This window comes from Falco biarmicus, chromosome 6, assembly GCF_023638135.1.
Source record: "Falco biarmicus isolate bFalBia1 chromosome 6, bFalBia1.pri, whole genome shotgun sequence".
NCBI classification, from domain to species: Eukaryota; Metazoa; Chordata; class Aves; order Falconiformes; family Falconidae; genus Falco; species Falco biarmicus.
The window spans coordinates 43,766,609-43,791,150 of record NC_079293.1 but is presented as its reverse complement, the minus strand read 5'-3'; the positions used below and the strand labels follow the sequence as shown (position 1 = coordinate 43,791,150).

Sequence of the window (24,542 nt, the reverse complement as noted above, 5' to 3'; positions counted from 1 at the left end):
TAACCTCACTCTGCTCTCTAGAGTGTCCAGGAATCCCCCTTGCTACATCAAAAGGGGATGATGGCAGAGCACTGCTGCCATCTCAAGCTGAAGACTCTATTAAATCTGGTTGTAAATTAATACCACCATAGCTGGACAGCATATCCCAAGGAAACTGGATTATTTGTGTATGATTAAGACCAAAAAAATCCCACATAAGCCTTAGCCACTAACTGGTATCACAGGATCATGGGAGGCTGAATGGTCCTGGCAGAGGCTGGAAGACACTTCTGGAGATCATTTAGTTCAATCCCATTGCTAAAGGCAGGGTCAGCAGGGTTGCTCACAGCCATATCCCATTGGGTTTGTTCTTATCGCCAAGGATGAAGACTCCAAAACCTCTCTGGCCAATCTGTTCCAGTGTTTGACACCCTGACAGTAAAAATGAAACAAGAAAAAAAACCCAACCCAAACACCACCCCCTGCTCCCCAGTCACCTTTACTAATGCTTGAATTGTATTTCCTATATTTCAGTTTGTGCCCGTTGCCTCTTGTCTTGTAACTGGGTACCACTGAAAAGAGTTTGGCTTCATTTTCTCTACCTCCTTGCCACTTCTCCCAGTATTTGGATGCTGCCAGGCTCAGACATACAGTAGATTCTGAATGTTCGTTTGCTGGACTACAGAGAGTCAGTTTTAACTGATGTCAGCTGGATCTTTGTAAGGTACAATCATTGGTTTCAAAGTACTTTGAGAAGATACATGAATCTTAGCACACTCATGAAAGGTGACCTTTAAATACACACTGATTCTCACCTTTAACAAGAGCTAAGCTGACAAGACTGCAACGTAATGATGAATGAAAAAAACCCCACCAAACAACACAAACAACCCAAACCCCAAAGCTTTGAGCAAATAAACTTCTTTGATTCAAATGTTCAGGCAAAAATGAGTCTTTGCTGTAACTTTCAAATAAATTTGTCTCAAAGGAAATTTTGTTTAAATTCAAGTGTTCCCATAATGTGTAACTTTTTCGCAGTATTTCAGTTGCCATATAAAGAACTGTCAACAGTATAACAGTATATTGGTCATTTATGCCTTTTATGCCAGCTTTGCAAGTCTGGGGCAAGTAGGTAGCTCTTCCCTCAGTGTCTTCTATTCCCATGAATATCCTTGTGAAGCTATAGCAGAGGTAGAGTAAAAAATGTGGAGTTTTTATTACGGATAAATATTGTATCTTTTATTCAAGAGCTTTGCCTTGTACTCTGGGGCTCGTATATTGGATGAGGAGACAATGAAACCTGTACTTCTGCTAAAAGGAGTGATGCTCAGGATGGTGCATTTAAACCATAAGAGTAAGTGTAATCTGTGAATTATCTACCACGTTTCACGGTCTGGACATTAGTTTCCTAACACCCAAAATTCTTCGAATTTTAAGATCAAACAAATAAAGGCAAGATCTTGAAAATAAAACATATTTCAATTGTCAAGGACAAAGCAAACATATGAATAAAAATTTTCAGAACTGAGAAGCTATTTCAATTATCCACAAAACTCTCTACTCTGTTATAAAACAAGACCAAAAGGCAGAGGAAGACGACAAGGCTGGACACCTTATTTTAATCAATCCTCTTGGTACCTTTCCTCATTGCTGAGGACCAAGAACTCCTGTCCATTGCTCAAAAATGTAGCTGATTTCAGTCAACCACAAAGAAATTAGGGATTCATAGGAAAAGTAGGAAAAAAATATTTTCTCCGATTACCTAAAGTTACTGTAAGAATACATATTTCTCAGTGAATAAAATTATAAATCAGAATACAATACTTACAGTGGGAACTCAAAAGTGTTTCATTACTCAAGAAATTAAAAGCAGGGATGACTGCATGGCCCTTTCCAGTGACACTCACAATTTCTTCCTCTTTATCCAGGACTTGTAGTTTAATAAACACTTCCGATTTAGATGTTTGCACCTGCACTGTAGTGATATGTGATGCTGTGACTTTTACTGAATACCTAAAGAAGAAGAAAAAAAATACAGCAATATAACCAACTATACCAGATCATTCTTTTTTTTTTGGAAAAGTACCTAAACATTGTGCTGATTGGAAGCAAAGACTTACAATTGAGTTTATAGTCAACTGTCACCATGCAATCTGGTGGGCTAAGCTTCCTGTAGTGAACTTGTGCAGTGAATCTGTGATCAAAATAGGTACTGCTGCAAAAAAAGCGGTGGTCTTCCCATTTGTTTTTTTCACTGCCTTATCTAATGTCCAGATATACATTTTCCCTCCTGCTATATTAGTATTTGTTGAAAAACAAGGTTGGCCAGGTTAGGGGACTGTTTCAATTAAAAGGTAACTGAAGGAAAAAAAAAAAAGAACGATTTGCTTTCAAAAGGTAGAGCTACCTCCTTTGACAGCAGCTGCTACTCCAGTCAATTTAAAAGACCATGGGATTAAAATACTAGAATTAGAGTTTTAGGATGAAATTTAACTAATAGTTTTGTTATGACTCATAACTTTATGTATTACTTGCTTTTTGTCCATAAATTCCAATCGTTAGACTAATCTCACCAAGCAAGCAAATAACACACAAAACCTCCATCACCCTGACTTCAGCACATTCGGAGCCAAAAATATATCAATACTTTAAAATAAAAATTTTAAAATATTGGCAACAAAGGGGTGAAAAAGAAAAAAAACTCATCAAGAAAGAGAGTTTACAGAATTCCAGTGCACTCCTTATATTTCCATTATATGCTTTCTTCACGTATTGAAACTGATTCTTCTTGTTGAATAGACCTCTAGCTCAAGAATAAGTCATTTATTTGAAATATTGATATAAACTGTCAGGAATCAAGGCAAAATGTTCTAGAATTAACCTTCAAAATATATACATGTAATTAGGTCTAAGCCCAGGGCTGTTTTAGTGCAGTGTATAGCCCTTTCTGTAAAAACTTAAGTACAGTGATTTAGTCAGGGTCAGTTCTGAACTTCAAACTCAGCCAGAATAAACTGATTTTAATAATAAACTTTAATAAACTAGGAAAGGATTAGTAAAAATGAAATAATCATGTGTTTATTAAATAAGTTCTCCTGAAAGAATCAGCATGCTAAAAAAAGTATATAAATTTTTCTGCCAACACGGCAAGATGGAAATTGGTCTATCAGAAAAGTCTGTTGTATTTCTGTATTATTTAAAGATTTATCTGAATAGCTGTAAAAAATACATCAAACTATGTCTCCTCCCCACCTGCAAAATCTTGATTTAAATACTTATTTAATCCCCAAAAGTACTATGGAATAGATTTCAAGATCAAGCTCACAGAAATGCAAAATACTGTTATCATGATTTTAAAGTTATAGTCTGTGTACTGCATACCTGTTCTTCCTTTAAGCAGTGGCAATACTTCAGAAAATAACATTTCCACAAATTAAACGTAAAATTGGGTATTGCACATTGATGACCCATAAAATTCAGATATTTGCCTTAAATCCCTCCCCTTTCTAAGGAAGAGGAAATAACATACTTTTCTGTCAGTGATGGTCCATATAAAAAGCATATTTTAATCATTCTTCTGTCAATATTTACCTGAACATTACATGCTTTTCATTGGGTATGTAATACTCTCTAATTTCTTTAGTAGAATAAACATTGTTTACAGCCTGACGAGAAAGAAATGGGAGTAGATTATGAGAACCAATGAGCCGGAGCCTCCATTTTCCAGCTGCCACAGGCAGGTCACCAGTACGTGCTTCAGCCATAAATGTGTATCCTTTCTGAAAGGAGAAAACGAGTCAGTGTTACATGGAAATAACACTACTCAAAATCCACTCTATGACTACACCCAACACAGTTTTGTCCGTTACGCTTATTAATAAAATAAAATATCCTTCATAAGCAAGAATCTTACAGTTCCATTATAGTTTAATTCATGAAGCAGCCCTTATTCCAGGAATTTATATTTGGCAAAAAGTTACATAGCAACTCAAATCCAATTTCATCTAACTCCACCGCTGGGAGGTATTTTTAGGGGTAGGTACAATCAAACTCCCGAGGCCACTTTCTAAGCAAATTATTTGATGATTCGAAGTTGTTTAATAAAGTCTAATTTAACAACTGTTACTGAGTACTTACTCTTATTTAAGCATGTGCAGTACTTTAGTCTGTACAACATGACTAAAGTTCAGTAAAACACATTTATTCGACAGATTTTCTTGCTTTGTATATCATACCACTATGCAAATAGCTCCCAGATAAAACACATCTATACATCTCTGTGTTCTATAATATTACCGTTCTTTTTCTCATAAAAACATTAGCATTAGTATCAATTTTTTCATTTGGTACAAAACATTTTTTCCCTTCTGATATTTGACCAAAACTGTATGTGGTGGTAGTAGCTGTAGTAGCAGTAGATACAATGAAGAAAGAACAAAAGACTACATAAGCCAAGAACTTTCACCTCAAGTTCTGAGACAACCACATTAAACCTTTACTCACGACTCCTGGGAAACATCTGGCCTGTATGCCAGGCATAAAAAAAGATGTGTATTTTGAAGTGTCGATGTATTTGAAAACTGCATAAACAATTTTGAGAGTATTGATACTTTGAACTCCAAAGGTGACCACAGCTGAAGATAAGGAAACTAATATTTTGGCTATTCGCTCACATGACATTTATCAAAAGCTAGCAGTCCTCACACATATGAAAACAAAACTAGATAAAGATAAAATGTACACATGAGAATTACTGCATTCACCGATAAACCAGAGTTTTTAAAATGTCCCTTCATGCTATAGGCAGTGTGAAAGTATGGGTGAATGCAGTTTGCTGCAAGGAAATTTAGAGATAAGATTCATTCGGTCTTCAAATCTGAAGTTAAATTAATATTGTCCCTATTCTTAACAATGTCATTGCAAGTATAGCATTAAGGGTCAGGGTCTTGTTTTTAGGAAGATACTGATTTAAGAAAAAATATTTCTAGTATTAGAAAAATATAAAAAAATGAAAAATAAAAAAAATAATAAACCCACACAATTAAGAAGCTTGATGCAGATGTATCTGCTCTTTAAGAATCCTGAGAAGAATATGGGAAACCAGAATACAAATTAAAAAGTTTCAAAATTTCATCGTATTTTGTATTTGAAAAAAAGAAAGCAATATGAATGTGATTACTTGAAAGGCAGGGGCAGAAAAAAGGGATACGAGTGCAATGGCCAGTTGCAACGTAACAGGGGTACTCAGAATTAAGTCCCATCTTCAAATTCTCTAAGCTAGCTCTACCAACTTCCTATTTCAAACATCATTAAAATTTCATGTTCCTCCCAAGAAATAGTGCAGGTGAAACTTCTTTGAAAGGTTTTCTTTCTTGACAGTCTTCTGCTAAATTTCAGTTAAAAGAAATCAGTATTTACCAATAAGAAAGCTTTCTTAAAAAATTCTTAGAACAAATAGGGTTGTGATTTTAGGACGATCCAATAATGTAGGGTTGTGACTTCAGGACTACAGAATATTCAGAATGGAAGTAAAAGAAATAAGTCACAATTCCAATTTGTGTAATTGTAACTGTAAGGAACTTTACAGCCTTTAATCACTGCAAGGTAATAGCAACCATTCAAAGCTATGAATCACAACTCACTTATTTAAATACCTAGTTAAGCATATAGTTAGTACCCCCGTTCTTAGTAAGTACACATGCAAACTGAGAGGGATTCAGCCAGATATTCAAGTGCTTTCTGACAGCACAATGTGCATGAAAAAAACACTTTGTGTATCTTATTTATAAAGATAAGGTTATACAATCTTAATGTTAATTATAAATACGCAGAAAATTCAGAATTAAGATTAAAAAAATTCTTTGAGTGGGTACTTTCTGAGTACTATAAGCAATTAGAAAGCACGGTAACTGAATTTTGTGGCTGGTAGGAACACTGGGTAATCATCAGTCACCACTGAGTAATAAGCGAATAGATCTAGACAACCCCATCAGATTTATGTCTCTTTCTTAAAAACCTTTGAGAGGTTTCATTACCTACTTAGGTATCTTGTTAGAATTCACTGTCTCTAGAATCAGAAAGGGTTGTTTCCTAACACACCAACTAAACTAACTTTTCGGTAAAGTAAGATGATTTCCTTATGTCATTCTATGACTAGTCGAGGCAAATAACTGATCAGTGCCCTTGCTTAAATAGACTTCCATTTTCTAGACTAAATGTGTTGTTAGTGATGATTTCTTAAACTCTTATCACTGTTGGTCAGCTGAAGCTTGAAGAACGCTTATCTCTGTCTTTTCCTACAATCTGTCCAATAATCTGTGAATAACAAAGACAGTAAAATTAACAAACAAACAACTGCATCCAGCAGTAGAAAGAATAACCATGGAAGAAGAAGATTTAATGCAAAAGAAATCCAAACAATGCAAAACAAGTAGTTTCTAGATTGTAATGTCAGCAGAAAGAAGACAGACATTATTGTTAGTGTGCAGATTTTACATGTCAATTGTCATTTTACATTGTCAGTCATTCTGAAATGAGCTTCAGTGTGTTAGAGTGTCTCTGCAGCAGAATAGCAATATCTGTTGATAGGATTTCTTTTTAGCCATGTTGTAAATTGCTGATTCATAGTTTTGAAGCAGAACAATTAACTGGTAGGTTTATTAAAAAAAATGGACTCTCTGTAATAATATTGACAATTAGGAATTCAGACATACAGTATAATTCCTTGCTTGAGGTATTGCATTATTGACTATTTTTTACAAAATGCTGTTAAAAAAAAAGGTAAGAGTCAGATTAAAATAACACCGCTGTATTCAGTCTTTCATGATAATTGCAGAATGTCTTGTCAAAACTTCAATAGAACTTTCAAAGGCTTTTGCAGGTCCACTGAAACATTAATGAGCCATTTACAAACAGGAATAAAAGAAGCTAAATTGTACAGTATAAGGTTATATTCTTACTGAGAAACTCAGTGTACTGATATATATATATATACTTACTGAGAAGCAAAGAAATGTAATACTAATGAGTAGAAAAATGCAGCATGCCTACACAATTCTGTTTTAATACTCTTAAACCAATAATTAAATAACAGATTAAAACAATAAAAAAACTTTCAGATTATGTTTGATAACTGATGGAGGACAGGTAAGGTACTGGAAGACTATAGAACTGCAATGTTCTATTTTTTTTTTAGACTGACAAAGGTGTCTAGAAAGTTATCGGTCAGCGTAACTCCAACAGCTGAAAACATCATTAAATAATAAGATTAACTCTTTGTAACTCCTTCAGCATAGCAAAAAGGCTGCAAAAAACCAAGTCCTATCAAACCAATGAAGCTTGCTTCTTCTACAGGAAAGCACGCTATGGGAAAGAAGGAGTTACCTAACACTGTTTCTTTGATGATTCTTCTAAGACTCAGGAAACACACTGTTGTGGGGTGGCTGTGGGACAGCCACATCCAGAATGCACATATTCATGGCTCCTTTTGGAAGAGCAGGATGCAATCAATGAGATTTCAAAGATCTAACCTGAACCTGATTCCATTCAATGTTTTTATTAGTAATGTGGAAGGTAGAATGGAGAGCATATATTTAATTTACCACAAAATAAGAAGGATTGTAACTTAAGAGGAAGAGAAAATAAGAATGCAAGATCATTTTAAACTAGAGAAATGGTCTGAAAAAATAGCATTAAAATCAGAAAAGAAATACACTATATTTAGTCAAAATTAATAAACTACAGGATTCAGTTCTTCAGAAGAGAACCTAGGATCACTCAAGTATGAGCCAACAATGGTGTTGTGAAAGAGAGCAGGCACCACAGTTGGATATATAAGTAGAGGTAAAGCCCACAAGACAGGCAAACTAATTGTTCATTACTCATCATTGGTATGGCCACAAGTTGATCCTTGGCACAAAGTTTACTGTGCTCAGTGTCGTGCGTGATAAACAAGACAAGAGACAACAGCAATTAGAAATAGTCCAGAGGAGAGAGTAATCAAGAATGCAGAATATTTAATTGGCAAGGAAAGACTGACCGAACAGTTGTCTTTAATCTAAAGGTAAAAAAGAGGGGAAGCTGTGATAATTATTTAACAATATAGTTATTTTTCAGAAGGAATTTACACTAATGCTTCTGAGGTAACATACTGGCTTTGAGGGGGAGCGTATCTAAAGCTGTATTTGGCATCAATGCTGCTATTATCATTAGAACGTGAAGATGCATGTTAATGTAATCATTGTAAGCACGACTTATAAAAGGCTTTTCAAACTGCATTCTTAGTTTGGTCCCTGACTCTTGAAGGTTGTTCCATCAGATGGACAGCAGCAGCTGTACTGCTACTGAATAGTAGCACAGTACTGGGAAGTTGATGATATTCCTCCATTTAGTGACAGTAAAAAATCTCAAAGAAAATTAAAACTTTTCCTTTGCTGTAAAAGGTTTAGCACAAAAGCAGATCAGTGACAGTCACTGCTCAAACTTGCTAATAAATAATGGCGCATTTCTAAGCAGAACATTATGACATAGCTAAAAATGTCTACAGAATATGCGTAATTGTCATTGTATCAAAAATGTATACTTTTCAAAACAATTCTTTGCATTTACCTTATTTTTGGGATAAACAAGAGGTGCTACTTTCAAAAAGACTTGTGGCATCTCCTCCAGTGTGTCATTATCAACAACATGAAGTCTACAGGAAGGGATAGTGCTATACACCTTTGGCACTATAAGCATGTCTTCTGGAACAAGAAATATTTCTCTAAAAAAAATCCAAATTATATTAAAATTATTTTCACAAATAAAATTATTTGTGTAACACAAAGTAGAAGTATACATTAGAATTTAAGGAAAGCAGACTTATGTAAAATCATGTTTTTCAAGCAGGTTAGTGAAAAACCACAGCGTATGAATACTACTTCCCCATAAGGGTTATATAGTGCAGTACGGAGCTCACCTGAAAACCACAAACCACACATTTGGTGGCTGATCAGCATACGTTACAGCATAGTCAGCAAAAGAGGTCTTACACCATTCATCTTCGTAACAAGGAAACTTCTCGATTGACTTACAGTTTCTTTTAAACATTTCTCTGGAAAGCAGAAAGTAAGATAAATCTTTAAATCTAATCAGGAAGGCACACGTATCTTGACTTTAACTTATGTTAATCATGAAGAACACTGCCTGTGCAGGAATGTAAAACAATGATATAGAATGCGTTACTAATGTTTCTCTATTAGCTGTTTACTCTCAAAAAAGAATAAATCAGGTAGTGAACACCTTTTTTAGAGCTAATGGCCTCACAAGGCCAATACTTATATACAAATACTTCTATCTGTCAGTCTATCTGAGTATAACTGCTTCTAATAGCGCAAAATGTTATGGCTTCTACGGAACTTTAATTTTTTTTTTTTTTTTTTTTAATAAATACCAGTTAGCATAACTTCCATTTCTTTATATTAAGCTGTCATCTCAATGCTGCGACATCATTAGGATACTAAAAATAGATTTATTTGATTTTAAAACTTTTTTGGACAAAATAAAAATAAAAGCAAAACCAAATAAATTTAAAATGGGATGAAAGACATTCACACACAAAGGAACCTAAGACTGTAAACTCAGAAGTTATCTGTACAGCATATAAACTTGCAGGTGTTGTGAAGTTTTGCAAATTTAGAACAAACCTCACTGGCACCTAATGAACACCATGAATTTTATTTATCATAGGTAGTATCAAAAATTTATGTTCCCCTGGGCAAAGCAATGTGATGACCAGCGTACAAAATTTTCTGTTATATGAACAGGTTGTTGGGTAAAGAGCAGAGGAAAGATAACTGGTCTCACTCCATCTTCTGGCTCTTTCCAGTGATTTTCTCTGGAGATGAGGAGTGAAAGTATGCCTACACAGAGGTGAAGGAAAGAATATCCTTCTCCCTGCCACTCCCTCGGTCTTGCATTATTCTTTAACTACCTGCTTTCTGCAGTAAGTAAACAATATATCTCTTTTGCTATCTTTTAATTGCTCTCATTCAAATTTTGGTTTATATGATTTACGTAAAGGGGATAGTCTAATGAAACCTCATAACATCCATTTTTGGTGATAGCTGCCCTCTTTTCTGTGTCAAATATGAATGTGTTCAAGTTGTTCAGTTGCAAAAGTTTTGCCCACAAAATCTGGACAATGCTACTCTGTTATTCCTATATAGTAATTTAAATCACAGAAACAACCACCACATGCATATTTTTAGCAATGATAATAGCTGACCTTGACATTTCATTAAGGTGAGTCACAGAGTGGATGCAGATATGGCCATAATTGATTGAAAGCACAACAGTTTGAATTTTTAGTCCATGAAGCTTTGCAAAGGTTCCTTCCACCACTGATAAACAGCGCACACACAGACTGAAAAAGCCCCTCAGACACCTCAGATTTTTAATTCATTGAAAATGACAGTAGGGATCAAACACGGATGAGCTTACATGGGATGTATAATGAGAAACAGGCGGCAATCCTAGCACAAACTGAGAGGTTTTAGGGCTTTTTAAACTGGTGTTTGTATTGTAAAATGGTACTGCTTCTGGCCTCCAGTAAGTCTGGGGTTAGAGAATGGGAAAACTTTTACCCCAATACTGAATTTCCAATATTCCTGCATGTTACTTACAGGCCAAGATGTTAGCTTGCTATATTAAATGCAGATCTGTCAGCTGTTAAAAAATGTAAACAAAATCATAATATCATGATTTTAACACTCTGAGACAATGCCTAAGAATCAGTCCCATAAGTTTTCAAAGTTTGAAGGCAGACTAAAAACTGCATCTGATCTTTGCTGGCACAGAGATGCTGCAAACCTAAAACTGAGGTCTAATATTTGGAACAGGGCTGTGGTTGCAATGTCCTGATCCCATCAACATACAAAGGTTTTACAGGATTAAAACCACTAAAAAGTGTAATAAAATTATACCCCATATGAGTGTTCCTCAAACTGCTGATTATAAGGAGTGAGGATTTATACCCACAGCCAGTAATTATTGCCAGTTCTTACTCCTCACCCCTGGCAGAACAGATCTACTGCTAGATCAGTTTTGCATATGCTTGCAGAGAGGTTTTTGAAGGACTTAATGAAAATACGTGAGTGTCATGCTTGCAAATGACTTAAACACTGTCAAAATTAGAGTAGCTATCTTTGCAAAAGCTGTAATTAAATACCAGGGAAAGCATCTACCTAGAAATACACCTACTTTCCTTCAAGCAAGTGCTACAAACAAAGCTTATGATGATATTAAACTGTGATACAATTACATAGTATATCTATCTCCTTTCTAATGTCAGCCAGGATTGCTTAACAGATAGCGTGAATCATAATGCATCTTTAGATCAACTGGTTAGATGTTTGACTAAGGAATTAGTATCAGAGTTAAACTTATGAAACATCCTAAAGGATACTAAAAATTTAAATACAGGAGAAAGGTAATATTCTAGCTTAAGCTGCAGGAAAAAACCTGTAACACACATACCTAAAAATTAGATTTGCCATACTTTTACTGATGTAGGGTACACAGAATAAAGCATGGCATACCTTAACTAAATATGTCTCATCCCTTATAACAGAGTTTTGCAATTTTAAAACTAGTAACACTCTTATCATATTTATTTTGTGAACCAGTAATTTATGGCAATTCTGCGGTACTGCGTGCAATAGTTTAATTTATTACATGATTACCTTAACAGCATTACGGCATACTGTTCAAAATTTAACTCAATCACAGTCCACAATTTTTGCAAGGTTTCTTTGACATTAGCATTTTCTTTAGTACCTGGAAATAATAAAATAAGTTTGAAACTGTAACACCTAACTTTTTTATTGTTCTAAATATACACCTGCCAAATGCTTGTGAAAAATGCCATTTGCACAAGTAAATTGTCTTATGAATGTCTAGTTTTTATTTGAAATTTTACAGAAGTCTCACTGAGCTGAAAACTAATTTCTCCTTTGACAGAGGGAGGAAATAATCATCACCTTTGCAGTCTTCAGCACTCTTACAAATGCAAAAATGATGTGATCAATATTTTCTGATTTACAGTTTTTTCACTGTAACATGTTGTAGTGATATGAGGTGGTCTTTGTCCTTGAAGAATATGCTGTTTAGCTCCCAGCAGCTTTTATCTGTAGATACCATGAAGGGGTAGGTATGTGCCTAGGCAATCTGTGTAGCTAAAAAGAATCAGGCAGTTCCAGCAGGTAATTAATCCCACCCATGTTTGATACCTTTAACATGACAGGATGTATTGCCACCTCAAGGTGTCTACCTCTATCCACAGAATACAGATGAAGACTACGCAACTAGTTTAGATGTGTTGTCCAACTATTCAAGACTGAAGTTAAGTGAAATCCTTCTTTATGGCATAAACAATTAATGACAGAAATAGAGGGGGAAAACGAGGGAAAACTAAAAAAAAAAAAGAGACTGTGGTAGTAATAACATTGTACTGTAATGGCAAGAAAAATATACAGATGAGGAAAAAATGGAGAATAGTATGGCTGAAAAAAACCCCCAACGCCACAGTAAGCCACTGTAAAAATAATATCAGAATTAAAGGTAACAGAATATTGATAAATCGGAAGAAGACAAGACAGACATTATAGACAATGGAATAAAAGAGCTGGGCTTCTCACATAGTGCTCAATTGTCAAAAATCTAAAATCTAAACTTCAAAAGAGCAGCTTCTGGGCTCTGGGATTTATAGGAATTCATAATACAGTGAAAGTTTATGGAAATTCCTAATTTATGTGGCACTTCATAAACAAAAAGTGAAGGACACTACACTACTTAGTAGGAAAGCTTAAGCAAGACTGGGCTACAGGTGATAGTTTAGGAGAGAGGCAGCACCAGACTTGCTGATGAGGAGATGAGGGTACAAAAGATAGCTTGGAGAGATCATCTGGTGCAGGTAAATATACACGTAAAAGAACCCCAGCAATAATGTTAATTCAAGAAGGAGCTTCCAGCAGAATGGGGATGACTTACTACAGACATCTATATCACAATGGAGCAGTTTCCTTTGTCAGGATCCTCAGGCATTCTATATATACTGTGAGGCTTAGAAGGAATCATTGCGATCTAACTTTCTGTGTAACAGTCCTGTACATATTAATTGCTATTCCATAATATATAAATTACTAATCCTTCTTGAATTTGATGAGTATCTGTCCGATTTGAAAGTTTTCCGCAGTGCAACACGAATCTTGGTTTATTCCAATAAAAACTTTATCCTTTTCAAAACAAATGCCACTTTTTCTGGTTTGAGTATGTCTGGATTCAACTCACAATCTTTGAATCTCAGACTAAGGAGCTTCTTTTAACCCTTTGGAGGATGTCAGACTAAAGACCTTGTTGCTATCAAATTCCTTTTCTCACATGGCTACTTACAGATTAAGTCACTGTTAATCTTTTCTTTCTTAAATTACAAACCAACAGCCTGCAAGTACAAGGCCCTTCTTTAATCCCAATCCTTACGGCTCTACCCAAAATTTCACAGTCATTACCTATCTTTCTTCTTGGACTGTGGACACTGCACTTGGACACAATATTGCAGCTGAGATAATAGAACTGCTGAGTAAGAAATGTAGCTCCACTGTTCAACTGCTATGTAAGATTACTCTATTTATGTACATGAGAGTGAAGGATAGGAACAGCAAAGTATCTTTTGAGCACAGTATCAGCCTCTGATGCTGTGTTCTGCTAATTTTCTATTATGATACTTAGGTTCTCATATGGACTTCCCTTACATTTCCAGAAAAAAACCCCACCATTTAGTCCAGCTCTGAGCTAAATCTACAGTAATGTAAATTCCGATTTAATATGTACAAAAATCTAGGGGGATGTTTTTCCTCTGCTTTTTAGTACCATATGTGCTAATTGAGTGGTTAGGTTGAAAACTATTCTTAGTTTTATGAGAGATCAGAGATTCAACTGTAACATTTTATTTCAGTTTTTTAAATTAGATATTAATTAGTAAAAAAATCTTTATGGTAAACATTTGAATAAGGGGAAGAATGAAACATTTTTTAAAAAGTATTTTTAAAGCACACACCTGGTTTTCTGCTGTTCAATACTTTCCTAACATAGGTCCCTCTCCAGACAGCCTGAAGTTTAAGAGCTGCTGCTTCTTCCTCAGAAGTGGGAATTTGGTTTTGCCAACTATTAATGGAATTCTTCTCACAACTTTCTGAAAGGGGAGGAGAATGAGCAACATCAATAAAGCTGAAAGTCCTGTATCTGCTTGCAATAAATTTAAAAAGAAAAAACAACAAAAAAACCCCAAGAAACAAAAAACACAAAATGATGACGGAGCTGTATTCCAGAAACAGAGTGCTTCTGTATAAAATTTCCATTTATGACAAAAATACAAACTCTTAAAATTTTGCTCTTATGATAAAATCAGGCAAAATATACGGTGTAATTACACAAAGTCAGAATGCAACTACTATACTAATTCCAAATACCAATCACTAAATTCTTATTTCTCTTTATGGACAGCTATTGCAGTGCATTTTTAAAAATCAAGTCTCCTAATGTAATTTCAAAATACTCTTCCAAACATGAACCAACAGGTTGCGATACATTAAAGCCTGACTGAATACAGCTAAACAGAGCTTCAAAAGATTTTAAGTGTTTCTGTCTCTCAATCTGATAATTTTATTAAGTAATAATTTAAACACCAATGTTGTTCAAAACATTGTCTTCAACCTTTGCTAAGAAGCCATGGAATAAGGACAAGATCTATGATAAAGTGAGAGTTCATTTATCTGACTGTGACTTTCTGTTACTAAGGAGTTTTGGAGTGGAACAGAAATTAGTAGGTTCTGACAGTTTAGTAATGAGCTCTTTGAAGGCATCCTTGCCTAGAATTAGCATCCTGGGAGCCATCAGTACCAGGCTTTAGGGGGAGGGTGCGGGGACAGCACTACAAGCAGCCAGTGCCAGGGGGCCAGTTTGGAACTGCACAGATACAGAAAAAGGGCAGCGAGGCAGTCTGAGGGGAAGAAAAGAGTGCGCCAAAAGAAAGTAGCAAAAAACAAAAGGGAGGAGAAAAGAGGAATCTGCTTGAAAAATGCAGACAACATTGCAGACAAACAAACTAGCTTAAGAAAAGATATTGCTGTCATCAGCCAGGAGATCACACATTTCAATCCAATCTCTTTTACTGAACACTGTTAAACGAGGCTGTGTTCCCAACCATCATTCCTCATTACTGTCTCATTTCCAAACCCCAGAAAGCCTCTTTAATATTTACTGACTCTGAAAGGTTACATAGCCCACTTAATAGACAACACATTAGAACTCAACAATACGTATGACACAACCAGTGTTATAAAACAGAAGCATATAATCACAGAATAATAGAGGCTGGAGAGGGCCACTGAAGGTCATCTGGTCCCATCCCACATCCAAACCAGGATCAGCTTAGAGCAGGTTGCTCTTGTTCTTGATTAAATGTCCAGTTCATTTTTTAATAACTTCAGGGATTGGACTTCACAACCTTGCTGGGCAATCTCTTCCAATTTTTGACTAGCCACATGGTGAAAAATAGTTTGCTAATACCCAACTGTAATTAAACATGTTCCAAGAGATTACATAGTGGCATGGTGAGTCAGATTAGTTTGCTGAATTAACTTTTTTTTTTTTTCCCCTTGGCTTAGCTTGGTGAAAAATCAGCAAGCTGATCTCATTCCCTAGCATCTGTGCAACTGTTGCTCATGTTGGAGTATATGTTCTGGGATGGGAAGGGGAGAATTACAGAACATTAGTAGTAGCATACAGTAAAGCTGCACCTTAAGGTCTAAAATGATCAGAACATGATCTTCATTTAATCAATGGCTTATATTGTCCTTCAGTATTTGTATTGTCGGCAACAACATTGATAATTATCCAGAGAACTTTGAATTGCATATAAGCAGGCTCTTGGGCTCCAGAAGCGACTAAAACTTACTTGGATGTTTACGATTCTAATTTTTTCTTATTCTTGTGTCGTGTTTTTGCCAATTTAGCAGGCTATATCAGCCCAGCACAAGCTTTGATCAGTGCTGGAGCTGCAGGAAAGTATAGGGATAGTCCTGCAACAGCCTGCAGTTACACTGGTTTAAGCTGCTGTGGAACATCAGCTTCAGCTTCACTTGGGAGGGAGAGTAAGTATTTCTAGCTGTAGTCAGCAATTACAGCTGCATTTTACTCTTCTGCTGTAGAGGAGTTTATTCAAAGACAGGAACTGAAAGGGCTTGCATTTTCCAAAAGCTGGAAATCATAGTGCCATAAGCACTTGTAACAGCATTCATATTTCTGTATATTGCTATTGATTACAGAACTGTTTACCTACACCTGTTCAGATCTAGCCCAAGAGATGTTTCCCATCTCTTTATATGAGACCAGGCTGATGAGTTCAAATTCCAGCTCACCTGTCACTGAACTAAGAGCACATTACCCCCATTACACGCTCAGAACAGACCTATGAAATGCTGGAGAACACACACAGAGTGTTGGCTTGGTGTTGCCCTTTGAACAAACTGTAAAGTTTATCCACTGGGGATGTCAAGTGGATTTCATAATTAGAAATAAACAGCTACTTCACTAGAAATAATACATTTAATTTGTGAGGCTAAAGAATATATGGATATACAGTCATGGTTAAATGTTAAATTATTTCTGAATATACAAATGTAATAATTTGGATGCGGTACCACAGAGATAAATGAATTCTTTTAATAGAAACTGTCAAAGGTTACCCCAGATCAGGCTGAAAACTAGAAATGCTGAATGATTTGTGAAATAATATCTATTCTAAAGATTTCATTTCCTTTTTGTTCTTTGTTAATACAATATCATAAGAACAAAAATGGCAATGTCTCACATAAGAATAACTTTCAGAAGGTTTGGAGGAAAGTCTCCATTAAAAAGTAAAAGACAAGTATATGTGCTTTCTTGAAGAACAGGAGTCTTACACCATTTTGTCAGTAAAGATACTTGTGTAAATTTTAATGAAGTTTTTTAACACTGATTTTCCAAAATAAACTGATTAATGAAAGGAAGTATCATTCTGATTGGCTAAGGAGTAAGATTTTGTACTGTAAATTCATTATAGCAGAAGAAAAAGCTAAGTCACCCTGAATGGCCTTCATGATGATGTATATCTTTCTGCCAATTTTTCAGATAAATTCTTTTTCTGTCATAATATGAAACCATATACATAAAGCTTATATTAATAAATTAAATATTAATATTAATAGATTAAAAATTTACATAGACTGCAAAATAAGTCTCTTAAAATGAAAAAGAGCCATACATTTGGTTGCCAGGAAAACTTAATTCTAACTGCTTATGCCTCTAGCCTGCATACAAAATAAGGCAAAGAACCTGTGGGAAAAGAATTATCTCTGCTTGTAATAAATCTACCTTCCACAGTACCTTCAGGTATACAGCATACCCTAATCACAAGCTGGAGAAGAGGTGGATGGTGCTGTAGCTGGTTCCTCACCACATTTGTCGTAAGAACTAACTAGCCAGACAATATGGTAATCTGCCAAAGCAAGCAAGCAAGCAAAAATACCAAAATACCCCACTCCCCCAAATAAACAAAAACCCCTCTACCCATTACCAAGAAATAGTTGAACTTTCAATCAAGGTACTAACTTGTCTTCCTTCACTCTCATTTCCTGAACAAAATAGCCATTTAAGGTCTCTTCAGCTGGTAATTTGAACAAAAAACATAATGTGCAGTAAAAAGCAGGTTAAAAAAAAAAGCAGCATCTGTAGATGCTTATTAATACTGACAAATGCCAAGTCAAGGAAGACAGAGGGCAGTTTTATCAATTTTATAAATAACCGAAACATGAACAGACTTTCTGGAACAAAGAAAAGGATCATTTCTATTCTGAGATGAGTCTCAGATGTGCTGTCAACAGAAGAAGGCTTATCTCATAAGAAATGAACCATGCTTACTCAGGCAAGAAAACACAAGATTAGTGAAGAGTTGGGCTTCCTTGAAAATAAGAACGGGCAGATTTATTTGAAGTGGTTAGCAATACCAGTACAGTACCTGAAGACACAGTGTCATCCTCAGAAACCTCTGTGTCTTTAAAATCCAAAGTGAAGGACCTGAAGGCAAATTTATAGCTGTAAGGAGTCTTCTTGCCTAATATATATTTGATTAAATTCCAAAATGCACCATTGAAAACCTAAAATCAGAAAGAAATAAAGCATTCAAAGAATGATTAAATTTAAAAAGCTGATTTATATTTCTTCTTATCGATTCAAAAACAGCGTAGCTCTTTTCTAAGTTCCTCTAACATACAGCATCTGAAAATTAGTCCCAACTGCAGAACTACAATGCTTCAAGACAGCAATCAAGAGAAAACGTTTCATGCTTGGCTTATTAAATACAGGACTGATGCTACAGCCAGTTTCTATCACATGACAATATCTTAGTAGTTTATGTGAAGTGAGATGATGGTCTCATACCCAAGGACAGAACACCACATAATCACGACAACTGGCATTCTGATCAGAGGTTTCAGAACAGAGACCCACAACCTAATAGGTATGCTTACTGAATGAAGAGGTGGCACCACAAGGAAAAAAGAGGAATATATTCACAGGCAAAAGGGGAAGATTGTGTCCTACTTATATGACTAAACTGATGGCTGAATTTTTATTCTCTACATATTGATGCTCTTTAAAGAGCAGAAATCTAGTCTCTTTTTCCTTTTTCCAATAGATGCAAATTTTAAAGTGTGTTTTTCAGAGTTTGTTTCATAACCTGAATTGAAGAACATAGTAATAACTTACTGGAATAGACATTATTTTTCTCTTTCATTTTCAGATTTTTCTGCTTCCTGGAAATATTTTATCCTGTATCTTCCAAAATAAAGTGTTTATTAAAATACATAATTTAAGAGAATATTTTTTCACTGTTTATATTAAAAGACAGACAATTTATATTTTTACATTCTTGAATCACAGTTGGTTCAGTGTCATTTATCTGATTTCTGGTTTTTTACTCCTTTACAACTATACATTGGTCTTAGAGGAGCAGAGAGGGAGAGATATTTATGTTCATACTCACTGAACTTTTCTTAAGGTCCCCAAGTTTTACATATACCTCATATGAGCATATACATTTAAAATTTGTATTTTCCATTCCAGAGAGGTCAAACCAATTTTTTTTCTGTTGGACTTGGCCTGAAAATTACCTCTTTCATGAGTGGTGCACTTGGAATCATTCTTTCTTAATTCTGAATTGAAGCCTAGTGTCAAGCCCATATATAAAAGCACTGACGCAGATGTTCTATTTTTTAATATCAGTGATTATAAAACTATTAATCCCTTTCTTCTATTCAGTCTTTTAAAACACAGTCTAAACTACATGAGCTTTCTAGTACTTTGATGAAAGTAAGTGAATCTAGAATATATAAAGTACTAACCATACAAAAATCAAGTTATAGCAGTATTATCAACATTTGTATATACATAAAAAATAGTGTATCTTTTACATAACTATTTTGTTGCAATCTTTCTATAGACTTGAAAAGGAACAGTATAGAGATCTTCAGAAAAGTATAACATCTTCATTGTATCCATAGACCCTTTAATTTATCACACACAAAGAGAGCTGAATAAATATCTTGCAGTTTCAAAAAGTAAACAACTCAAATAGTATGAGTGAAAAAAACTCATTACTGTTTTCAGTAATATAAGCTATAATAATGTTTTCTTGTGCCATCACATTAGGCACACAAAAGGAACCATTCTGGCTTTTCTGCATTTCAGGTAGTGTATTTTAAATCCAAAATTAAGTCTTAAAAAAAAAAAAGCTGATGCTTTCCGCCCCAAAGTACACTAAACTGACAATACTAGACACTCAAATTTAGACTGTGCTACTCTGTGCATATTAAAATTTGTTTGTATTTAAAGAAGATAATTTTTGTACATGTTGCAAGTTATGTCATTTAGGCTTACACTTAGTAACAAATGGCACATTTGGAGTACTCTGGAGGTCCTTTTTAAAAGCACAGTCATTGTCTTGAAGAGGATAATGACAATACTAAGCTGTTACCCAGCTTCTGTCGCTTTTAGATATGTATTTATTAGAATTGTTCACCTTGAAGTGTTCTTCAGCCATTCCAGTACCATGGAGGTCAGGAGGACAGTGAGTTAGTTCCAACTCCTTCAAGGCTTTAGAAAGTTCAGGCTTACTGCTGAAATTATTTATCACATTTCCAACAGCTTTCAGGACAGCTGTAGCTTGTTCTATGAACCGGTAGCTCTCCTGGGGAGAGAGAATAAAACCAACCAATGGTAGAAAGTTTGCTCTGAGATTATATCTTATTTTGTTTTCTTTCTAGGCTGTGACAGCATAAGCATTTTTTCTATGATGAAGTACAAAACCACTAAGCAATCGTTAATAATTTTATAAACTGTGAAATCAATTAGGTATCTGGTATTCAAAGGCATTGAAATAAGAATGTTACAACACTATAACAGGCACTGTAACATATATCTGTTAAGGATTTTATTTTCCTGTATCATTAGTCCTAGGACATTTAATAAAAGATAAGATGCACGTAAGGAATTTCTACTGCAGTGATAATATAAGACTCTTGTTAGCTGAAATGCTCAGCATCTCCTCTACTATAAAAGGACAGATGAGTATTTGTGTCCCGCTGAAAACAATGTCCAAATACATGCTGCCTAAAGTATCATTAATCTTTATCAGGATTCCTGTGCAACGATGTGGATGCTTTCCTACAAATGACACTCTGCAGATAAATTTCTGTCTTCAAAAAGAAGTGCAGAGAAGACCCCAGGATAAAATTCTGCTTTATCTTCTTGATGAGGAATAGCTTTTCATCCACAAGCTGAAGACAAGGGGATAGTACAGCCACAAGACATTTTTAACAGCCCAGCTTCTTATGTGTAAACTTCTTTGCTACAGTAAACGTAATACATTTGCACAAGCTGCTTTAGTGACCTATGATTAGGACACTGGATCTACACCGCTACATAAATTTGCTGTTACCCTCAGATTTCAAAATATTTTTGCACAACTGTGCCCTAGAGGCTATACTCCCCCTCCCCTCAGCGCCTGTGACAAATATTCAGGCCTCCTGCTTGCCAAATCTTGAAAATACAGATGACAGTGATGTCTGCCTCGATTGTAGGCAACAAAGAACAAAACCTGTAGTAATTACTCCCCTGGGTCTCTTTATCTCAGCTATGAAGAGTTGTTTGAATCAACTATTCACTTTAGATATAAAAGCTGCTCTGGGACCCAGTGAGTAATATGTGATCACATGGGAGAAAACAAACTTTACTGTGACAGTTTATTTTACTAGGTAGGTATTTTGGAATATTAGTTAATACCTGTACATGTACTTTATCACATGTTTCAAAAAGAGTTTATACACTACCTCTGACATGTATTTCAACAAAAGTATTTTTAACATTCTATTTCATGCTGCTGTCCTATGTAAACCGCAATACTACGCAATGTTTACTTACATATGTTTTAGACAACTGTAGCAATACCCATCTCAGTGCCCTCTGTGCTGTAAAACACATTTCTTTTACGCATTCATTCATTTCATATAGAAATGAATATTATACCATTAAACGTAATAACTCTAAATGAAGATCCAACAGTACTTCACTTTAATAATGGTCAGAAACACCATCATCACAATGCCTGACTAGTTCTAGTTATGCATACCTTTTCAAGAGCTGGCAAAACAGTATCCTCTTCTCCAAAGACACATGGCACCATGCTACAGAGATGAATATGGTGTCCTATGGGAGAACTTACTGTGAAGAGCAGGATGTGTCGCCTGCAGTGAAGGAAAAAAAAATATCTAAAAAGCATCTTTTTTTAAAAAAAAAAAATCACAGCAATTCTTAAACTTTCCCTTTCATACAACTGGTAAAAATGAAATCCTTTCCTAGATGCCTTGGCTTTTCAAATTCTGTATTTCTAACTCTTTCTTCTAAAAAGCCTCCAAACATAGGCAGTAGGTGGAATCAGATAAGTGACTATTTTTATTTTATTTGTTTAGGCTTTATTTTGATTTTCTTTAGCAAAATAGGTAGGTTCACTATTTCAGATGGATACACAACTGAAGTTTTTTAGTCAGGAATATGGTTAGCTACAGTCAAAAATATATCTGCTCTTGAAAGCTTAGAAAAGAAATCAAGTGCTGGACATATATTACTTAGACCATAATTTCCATGTTTGCATTGCAAAACCAGGAAAAATTAATGCATAGCCATGTCAGGCTAGATGAACTTTAAGAGTGAGCATTTTATGGAGCAACTGTGAACCAAACCACTCAACCATAGCCTCCTAAGGTGTAAAACAACAGAAATTCAGTATGTCTTGTTGGGATACACTCAGCTCATTCTTGTCTGCCTGATGCTATCCTATAATGGATTCCAATCTTAAAATAAACCATTCTTAACTATAGTTATACAACACAGGGGATTCAGGCTCTTCTCTCCAGTCAACAATGTCCTGAAATCCCACTGAAATATTAAGGAGCTTGCTGACACCACATGGTGAAGCTTCATGGTCTTGTACCATTGTCAGAATGGCATTTAGCTGGGCAAGTTCATCCAGGCCTCAGCTTCAAAGTGTTAACCAGACATCCAGCAGTAAGAGTAGGAAAGAGGAGTTACCCCTCGACGCACACTCACACTATTTTAGTTGCACCTTCTTGCGAGTGAAATTTGAAATGTCCCCTGGCCACCAACAGAGAGGGAAGAAACTACCTTCCAGGCTTAACAAGACATTTCTTATTTGGAATGAAATAAGGAAGCTGTCAACAAGCTCATTTGTCTCCCACACCAGCTGTAAATTAAATCTTCCTGAACACCTGCTGGATCTGTCTGGAGTAGAGCAAATCAAAGGGGAGAAGCTTATCAGTTTGAGCTGCCTGTATCTGTGGTAGCTTTGAAATCTGCAGTTGCAAAAAGGTACACATTTTTGGCTTCCCTATAGGACAGAGGTATGCAGCTTCTGGAAACTACACTAAGAAAATACATGTGGTGGCAGAACTAAGCTATAAACACAGTAATAACTTTTCCAATTTTAGTCTTAATCAAAACAAATAGGGAGTACTATTAAAGAGCTTTGATTTAATATCAACATGCTAGTATTGTGGTATTCTCCTTCTACGCCTATTTATTTGAAACCTTACTTGATTTCTAAAATATACATTTTGTCTCATGTCTTTGAGATTAAACTGGTGATTCTCTATTTTTGGAAAAGTAGGCAGCCTCCATGAATTAGTCAGCAACTTTATGCTTAAGGCAAGACACGAAGATGTCATCTTCCTTGTTTCACTGGAAATGTTTTCAGAAACTTAACAAATACCAAAGGCTCTTGCCTTTCACCTGTTTATTTAAACAGTCAATGCTCTACACTGAATACCTAGAGTTACATGCAAAGAGAAATAAATCATATTAAGCACCATGTGAACATCGAGTAAGATATGCAAGGCTTCATGGATAGCCTTAGAATTTCTCCTGTCATGTTTCATAAATTCTGTTTCAAGAAAAGCTATGAAACCTCCCGTCATGCTTTCACAGTTCCACTAAAAATCCTAGTTCTTTAACTTTTGTTGGTATGCCAGGGAACATCTCAAAATCATTCTAGTTAGAAACACTTAGGTAGGAGTTCATATTCTAGATTATTTTTTAGCAAGTTAGTGTGATTTTTCTTGCTAAATGCTCTTAAATAAGAGTTAAGAATTACAAATCTTTATAGAGATTTTTGTAATTATTTTAAATTCATAGCAATTTTGCAGTCTTACCAAATCCTAGCTATCAACCAGTTTGGCAGTCCAAAAACTTAGGTTTTAGGAAATAAACTCTTAGTTACTGTGTAAAGTAAAAGATCATCTCAAGCCTTAAAAGTTTTAGGACAGAAATGAAGCTTCATACATACCCAACAGGAAGATTTAACACAGTAGCTTTGGTTGCAGACGTATGCATCTTTAACACAAGTTCCCCAGGAGCCGCACATTTCCAAGAGAAATGTTCAACCATCAGCATACCCTTTGAAACACTAGAACATTGTTGTTCAGTACCTAGATTAAGAAAAAAAAAAAATCCAACAAACCACATGATCGTGAGGGGGAATAATGGAAAAATTAAGACAACTACACTTATGCAGAATCTGTAGCTACTTCAGTCATTGAAGTCCTCATTTAGGCTTTGATAACTCAGAGAATGGAGCCAGTCATCTAAAATGCATAGGTGGTACAGAATATGGCTTATTTGTACTATTTACTAGAAAAGAATGTGTTAGGATTATGTGTAGATCAGACATCTTTCAAGTCACTTAAGGCTGCTCTAAAACTTCATAAAAATCCACTCTGTCCACATGCAAAGGAAGCAAACAGCCATGCAAAGCTTATATTTATATTATAGTTTGAATATTTTAACAGGATGGTCAGTTTGGGATTAATTTAAGCCAACTGTCATAACATGCATTTCTTTTTTGAATGCCATTCTATGGT

At 35.3% G+C, this 24,542-nt stretch overlaps 1 protein-coding gene across 1 annotated transcript in view; it reads right to left on the bottom strand.

Moving 5' to 3' along the window:
- ADGB (androglobin) overlaps nucleotides 1–24,542 on the bottom strand; it is a 123,258-nt gene that overhangs the window by 23,313 nt on the left and 75,403 nt on the right. The window contains exons 18-27 of the mRNA XM_056344385.1: nucleotides 23,969–24,110; nucleotides 21,740–21,854; nucleotides 20,132–20,299; nucleotides 18,071–18,209; nucleotides 14,072–14,206; nucleotides 11,700–11,793; nucleotides 8,936–9,070; nucleotides 8,587–8,740; nucleotides 3,571–3,758; nucleotides 1,808–1,992 (exon numbers count right to left, since the gene is read on the bottom strand). Of these exons, the coding sequence (XP_056200360.1) occupies nucleotides 1,808–1,992; nucleotides 3,571–3,758; nucleotides 8,587–8,740; nucleotides 8,936–9,070; nucleotides 11,700–11,793; nucleotides 14,072–14,206; nucleotides 18,071–18,209; nucleotides 20,132–20,299; nucleotides 21,740–21,854; nucleotides 23,969–24,110 (1,455 nt within the window). The remainder of the gene's footprint in view (nucleotides 1–1,807; nucleotides 1,993–3,570; nucleotides 3,759–8,586; nucleotides 8,741–8,935; nucleotides 9,071–11,699; nucleotides 11,794–14,071; nucleotides 14,207–18,070; nucleotides 18,210–20,131; nucleotides 20,300–21,739; nucleotides 21,855–23,968; nucleotides 24,111–24,542) is intronic.